The sequence below is a fragment of the Gavialis gangeticus genome, unplaced genomic scaffold (assembly GCF_001723915.1).
Source record: "Gavialis gangeticus isolate Ggan-Ray unplaced genomic scaffold, GavGan_comp1, whole genome shotgun sequence".
NCBI lineage: Eukaryota > Metazoa > Chordata > Crocodylia > Gavialidae > Gavialis > Gavialis gangeticus.
Window position 1 is genome coordinate 19,517,915 of NW_017729028.1, and position 6,852 is coordinate 19,524,766.

The 6,852-nt window shown below is 48.9% G+C and overlaps 1 protein-coding gene across 1 annotated transcript in view; it reads right to left on the reverse strand.

Annotated features, from left to right (window-relative positions):
* Positions 1-6,852, reverse strand: part of LOC109300060 (cytosolic 5'-nucleotidase 1A-like) — a 128,047-nt gene that overhangs the window by 9,816 nt on the left and 111,379 nt on the right. Inside the window, exons 3-4 of the mRNA XM_019520667.1 lie at positions 6,645-6,837; positions 1,235-1,364 (exon numbers count right to left, since the gene is read on the reverse strand). Of these exons, the coding sequence (XP_019376212.1) occupies positions 1,235-1,364; positions 6,645-6,837 (323 nt within the window). The remainder of the gene's footprint in view (positions 1-1,234; positions 1,365-6,644; positions 6,838-6,852) is intronic.

Sequence of the window (6,852 nt, forward strand, 5' to 3'; positions counted from 1 at the left end):
TTAGAAAGGCAGAGTGGGCCAGACAGAGCTGGCCTAATGGGTGGGCATTGTTGGTAACTGCCCAGGGTGCCATGGTTCGGGGAGACACCATACACATACCCCTGCTCTGCTGCTCATGCCAGGTGGGAGCTGTTGGGACACTTTGGTGGCAACTAATTCTGGGGTGCTGGGCAGCGGGACCTGTCCCCAGCCCCCAGACCATGCCCAGAGCTGACTGGAGCCAGCTAGCGAGAGGCAGTGGGATAAAAAGGTCCCAGGTGGTGGTGGCAGGCAGTGCCAGGCAGCATGAGGGCCTGGGAGGACAGTGCCAAGGGCCGAGCCAAGGGCAAGGCACCGGTGCCAAGTGAGAAGGTGGTGCGGCTGAGCAACCCTAGCATGCACATTAAAGACTGCCATCACTAACCTGCTGGAGCTGAAGGCCGAGTTGCAGTGTCCCCAGCCACTGCCACCACTGCTGAGGGTGAAGAAGCAGGGGGAGCTGGGCAGTGGTGCCCTGCAGCTGGTGCTGGGCTACTTGTGAAGGTAGTCTTGCCTGCTGCTTACCTGCCTGCCCTTCCTGCTGCCCCCTGCCAAGCCCCCACTGCCTGGCACCAGGCCAACATCTCTGATGAACGGACACATGCACTGCCTTGCAATAGCCCATAGGGTTCCCTGCCACCCATAGCTGCTGGCACCTATGTGACCCTCATGCACGCACACCCTCCTCTACATACACCCTGACACCCTCCTGGCCCTGACATCGCCGTGACTTGGGGGCAGGGTACACTGGCAAAATACAAGTTCTCCCAGGGAGCCATTTTCCCTAAGGCCAGATCTGGGGTCAGATAAGCAGCTGAGGATCTCCTCAATAGCCTTCTGTAGACTTCTGATTTTATGAGCTGACAGTGACTTAGGCATTTCAGTCCTATCAACAAAATCTTATCTTCCAGCCAACACTAAACTTAAGGATTTTTTCCATTTGCTTAGAGGATAAAATACAAAACAAAGAAATGTTCAAGGGCCTTGCCACAGAATCTGAGATTCACTCTTGACAAGGAATATCTGGAGCTTTGGATCAATCCTGCATAACCCACTCTCATTTATACTGACACACACAAATAAACATTCTTCCCTTTAGGAATGGGTGTCACTATCAAAAAAAGTGCCTTATATCAGGGTCAGAGCAAACCAAAAAATGTTTCACTTTACACCAGGGCAGCAGGCAGCTCCACAAAATGTTATTTATTCTACTTACCATAGTGATTGATGCTGTTTATGAGTCTCACTCCCACTTGGGCATGGTTATTAGTCATCAGAACGATATCAAATAGTTCCTCATCATCAGGGTACAGTTCACGAAGTCGAGCATTGACATGTTCCAGTGCCTGTGGGTAAGAAATATGGATATAAATAAGCTGCATATACATTCTTTCTTAATCAGGGTGGTTTTATTTATACTTACAGGTCCTGCCTAGAAGGAGAATACAGGTTTAAAATGTATACAGGTTTACCTTGCTAAACTTGTTTTATTCATTCCTTTTCTTGAACTCCCAGCTGCTACTTAGTTGAACTTCTTATCAGGGAAGCAAACAAAAAAATGTTAAGTTAAATTCTGTACCTTTGAAATGAGGTTCTCTTACCTGGGACACCTATGATCAGTTAGACTAAATGAACAAAGAGAGGAAGTTAGTTTTGTAAGTCTGAAGTCATGCAGAAGGCAGGGCAAGGTGGCACGTTAAAGAATAACTGGCTGAGAGAGACACGTTAGAGAATAACTGGCTTTCGTAGGCAAGAGACCAAATGAGTAGATTATCACTGACTTTCTTATGCCACTCTAAACCAGTTACTGGATAAGGTGCTATCCTGCCCTGGCTTCAGCTAATAAACGAACAAGTTACTGACCCATCTCTACAGGACTTCTCTAGTGGCAACTAACACACCACTATCTTCTCTCTTTTTTTCCAGGCTAAAGTGACTAGGCACAAGCACAGCTGCCTGTTTTAACTGCTCAGATGTTTTCAAAGGGAGACTAGTGGGTTCTCCAGAGTGCATGCTATTTCATCTTGCAGAATTGCACAGCTCTCCCATTCAGTTTTATGAACAGCACTTACAACATCACTGGGACAGTTCCTCTGTTGCCAGAAAAAGTGCAATCCTACATTCATTTCAATGGGAAGTTTTAATATGTGCTAAAATATGTTTACCTTTTGCAATTCTACTTCCTCCTAAGACATCTATGACCCAATCTGCAAGACATCAATGCAGAGAACTGCATCTACCTAATTGGTATAAAGTTCCTCCACTATAATTCAGTAATTAGAACAATTATTCAGGACATGAGAGATCTGGGTTCTGGGCTTGCCTGGATGCCAAGTTTTGAAACCACAGCTCCTATGTCCCAATCACCAAACTGCAGCTGAAACCACTTTCACCACATCCTACTGAAGCTGGCCTGCTAGATGCCCAGGAGGGAAAAGTCATGAAGCCAAATGAACAAGCAAAAAATCTGACTTTCTGTGTACTATTTATGCATCTTAGACAATGATTATTTAATGCCAAATGTATAACTGACATGCTGCCATTACTTAAAACAGGTTAAGTAGTGGCACTGTTGTGGAGGGCAAATCTGGCCTAATGGCGATTCAAATGAGGGGACTTCAGTCTGCAGTGCACAGCATGATCTGAAAATAAGTTTATCACCAACTGTTGTATGCCAGCTCCACCCTTCTGTGTCTGATAGTCCTGCACCAACATGTGCCATGGGAAAGTGTGATTTCAAGAGAGTTTTGACAGTGAAAAGAACAGGCTGATGTCCCATAAGGGACAGTGAGCTACAGACCCTTTGTGAACATAGTAGACATTTGGGCTTTATTCTTCTAAATGGAAAGTCAGACGTCTCAAGGTTTGCTACTAATAATCCCCCATGATTTTTTTCCTCTCTTCAAACATAGATACACACTTCTGCCTGTTAGGACTTCTAGATCATGTCTTCCAATAGGCCTTTCCTGACTGCAGGAGTACTATAACGGGAACTGTTTTCCAAACAATACAGTCATCCCTGCTGGGAAGGAGTTTCAAGCAGGAGGAGGACCCTGTGAGGAAGTCTGTTCTCTACTCCCAATGCTGTTTATACCTGAAGGGTTTTTTGGGTGTGGGTTTCTCCATTGACAATGTAAACACAAGCACCAACAACACTGGAAGTGAAAGCTTGTTCCTGTCTGGCAGCATGCACCTCCCTGGCCAGAGTTCTTGCTTGTTCACCCTCTGGACCAGATACTGCTGTCACAGCTCAACAGAAAAAAGAAATGGCAGGTTCTGAACATTACAAATGACCTACTGAGATAATCAAAGTTGATGCATAAGGGAGACAAGCCCAAGGACCCAGGCTGAAAAGAAAAGTCAGATGATTCCATCAGAAGAGAGGCAACAATGAGATGGTCAAGAGATGAGGACAAATAGATCAGGAGGGGCAGGAGGCTCAACCTCCTATATGGCTGGGTGCTGTTAGTGTTGCCAGTATCTGTCCTCCCTGCTGCACATACAAAAGTCTGCTCATCTATACCACGGCTGTTGTTTCCTTAGGACCCCATGCATGGCAAAAATGTTTTAGCTACTCGCTGTTTTCCTGAGTCTATACACATGACAGTGAAAGTTAAAAGAGTCTCTTTTAAATGCTCCTGGCAATGCAATGTCACATATTCTTCCTATCGGCCAGTCTATTTAATAATAAAAAATCCAACAGTTCTTCTCAAAAATTAGTTGGGTGGGTTTTATGCCATGGCAGTTTCCCAAGTAAATAAAATAGATATTTCAGATCAAATCCTCTCCTCTTTTGCACTTGCATATCCCCAGTGAAGTCTGTGTTTCTTCAAACACTTATAAAAATCCCAAACAGCAAAATCATAATTTAGCCTCCATCATCCCAGTGGTTAACTTGCACATCTCTCATCTCTCTCAACAAAAACACAGTAGACCTCCTCACCCTTGTTTACTGAATCCTGAATTGAAACCACAGTCTATATCTCTTCCCAGTTTTCACTGCAGCAGGAAAAATATTTGCGTTGCCACTAAAGATTGGCAAAATTTGTGGGCAACCAACACGAAAAAAAAAATGTCTATACTAGGCAAGTAATTTTGCCACTACTGAATCAACATCTGATGTCTTTACTCAGATGAACTCCCAATGAAGCAGTGGGCATCAAGCAGTTACAACCTTACGATTTGGGATCTAAATGATCCAAGAATGACGCAATGACCTTAGAGCAGTGATTCTCCACCAGGGAGCTCTGACACCCTGGGGTGCCTTAAGATCCTTTCAAGGGTGTTGTGAAGTGCTATGCACCATTAAGTGGGCAAACCTGATACACAAGAACAAGGCAGAGATTTCAAATAGGAAGCTGTTGTGTCAAAATCCTTGTCTGGCTGTGGGCTTCCGGCATTCTCTGCGACAGAATTGCTCTAGTTACAGCGGTGCCCCAAATTTTTGGCTGGCAGGCCAGATGGGTGGTGCCATGTCCCTCCACGGGCCAGATCCAGCCAATGGACCTCACCCAGCTGAGAGGGTTTGTACAGCCCTTGATCCATGGGCAAGGAGGAGTGGCTCAATCCAGATATGGGGGCCAGAGGGGAGGGGAGGGTAAAATGACCTTGATCCAGATGCTCTGGGCAGGACAAGGCAGAGTGGTGCTTGGTCCCAATCCTGATTTGGAGGGCAGGGTGGGGGGGTTGCCTAGCCCAGATCCAGCAGCATGGGGAGGGGCCCCATTCCAGATACATGGCAAGGTAGGAGTCCATTCCCGCTCTGGATGTGTGTGTAGGGAAGGGGAGGGGGCAGCCTAGTCCCGATCTGGATGTGGGAAATGGCAGGTGAGGATGGACTGGCCACATGGAGCTTCCACCACCACTTGCTGCCAAGTTTTCCAACCTGTGCGGGATCCAAGCAGGCCAGATGCTGTGGCTCCACAAGCCAGATTTGGCCAGAGGTTTAGCACCCCTGCTTTTGTTTTTTTCTGTTGTGGAAACACCAGTGAAAAAAGCGAGCCATCATTTTCCTAGCAGGGCTTCCTTTCCCAAGGAGGGTTGCCTCCAATCTAAAAAAGGCTGGGAACCACTGCCTTGCAAGAACCGATTCTCTCTGGGCCCCTCTAGACATTCAGGGAAAGGCATGATAGGATGTGATACACGACCCACACAACTGTATCTCCTGCCATGCCACATGGGCAAGGCAGGAAGGCATGATCGTGGGATCCATCATCAGATCCTATCATGTGGTGCAGGGAAAACCTGGGATCACCATCCTGGGCTCCCCCTACACTGGCAAGTAGCAAGTTCCCACAGCTGCAAGTCCCGTAGCTGACAGGACTCTTGGCCCCTACAGTGTCCAAGCTGCCAGGATGGAGAGTCCCCGTCCTGGCAGCTGTGGGGTGCTCCTGGGGCTGAGAGTCCTCTCAGCCATGGGATTCCCTGCCCTGGCTGTGCAGGGTGCACCCCTGCAGCTGGGAGCCCCATTAGCTAACAGAGCAGCCAGCTGTGGGGGGAGACCCTGCTACGTGGGCAAATGAAAGCTGGACAAAAACAAGGTAGAAAGTTATTGCATATTTTCCAGTTCTAACTTTATAGCTAGATGGACCCTTTCATGGTATGACTGCATGTCCAGCCAATTTAAATTCACTGCACAATTAACCAGTTAATTGCATAATGCATGTAACCTGTAGAGGGGACCTGACCCATGACTCTGCTTAGGGGGCTGCTGTATATTAAAATTAAAGCTAGATAGAAACGAGCTATAGAGTTGTTACATATTTTCAAGCACTAACTTCATAGCTGGTTGGCTCTTTTTATAGCTGAAGAGTCATTTTTATCATGTGATAATTACTTTGCACATGTGGCCAAGTACATTTACTGCGTGATTCACCAGTTCATTGTGTGATCAGTGCTATGCGCTGGCCCTGCTTTACTGGTCTTACTTTTGCACCTGAGGTCAGTCTAAACATACTGCACAATTCACCAGTTTGTTGTGTAATATATGCAACGGGGAGCAGGGGCCCGTCTCTATGTCCATCCCATCTGGTCTGGAGCCAAACCGCAGCTTAACTTCCTTGATCAGGGCTACGCTGTATCTGCCGCCTGACCTCATTTCCCAGAAAGGGGTGGGGAACAAATCTAGTTGCTTTCGAGTAGGAAATGAAAGCAAGGAGGCCGAGCCTCTTCTCCAGGCAGCACCAACCTGCCTGAGGTCAGAAAGGTCTGGACCAGGGCCTAAGGCAGGGATGCTGCTCCTGGCAGTCCTACACAACAGGGTCTGGCAACTGGCCCGCGGGATCTGAATGCCGACCTGGAGACACTTTCCTTTTGGTGCCTGCAGGTGAAACGGGGCTTTGCTGGAATCTCCTCATATGCCTTTCCTACGGATCCAGTACATCCAGACCTCCCAACACGGGCGGGGAAGCTGTTGCCCAGCCACTGCCCTGTGCTCAGGAGGGACACGGCTGCCTCAGGAGGGATCTCCCATCTCAGAAGGGGCAGCAGCATCTAAGCAGGACTGCCAGGATCTTGGGAGGGGCCCCGGGTGTCAGGAGGGATCTCTGGTCTCAGGAGGGCCCCAAGGGCGTCAGGAGGCCCCCCCGGGCGCCGGGAGAGGCCCCCGGAGCTGGGGCGGGCGGTACCTTGACGAAGTTGAAGGCGGGCCCGGGCTTGAGGGTGACGTTCTCGTTGTCCTGCTGGTAGCGCACGTAGCGCTCCACGCCCTGCTCCTCGTAGATGCGCCGCTCCTCCACCAGGTCGAAGAGGGCCCGCGACGACACGGCCACGGTGATGGCGTGCTGCGGCTTGGGCTGCGGGCGGCGCCGGGCGGCCGGTCAGCGGGGGCCCACG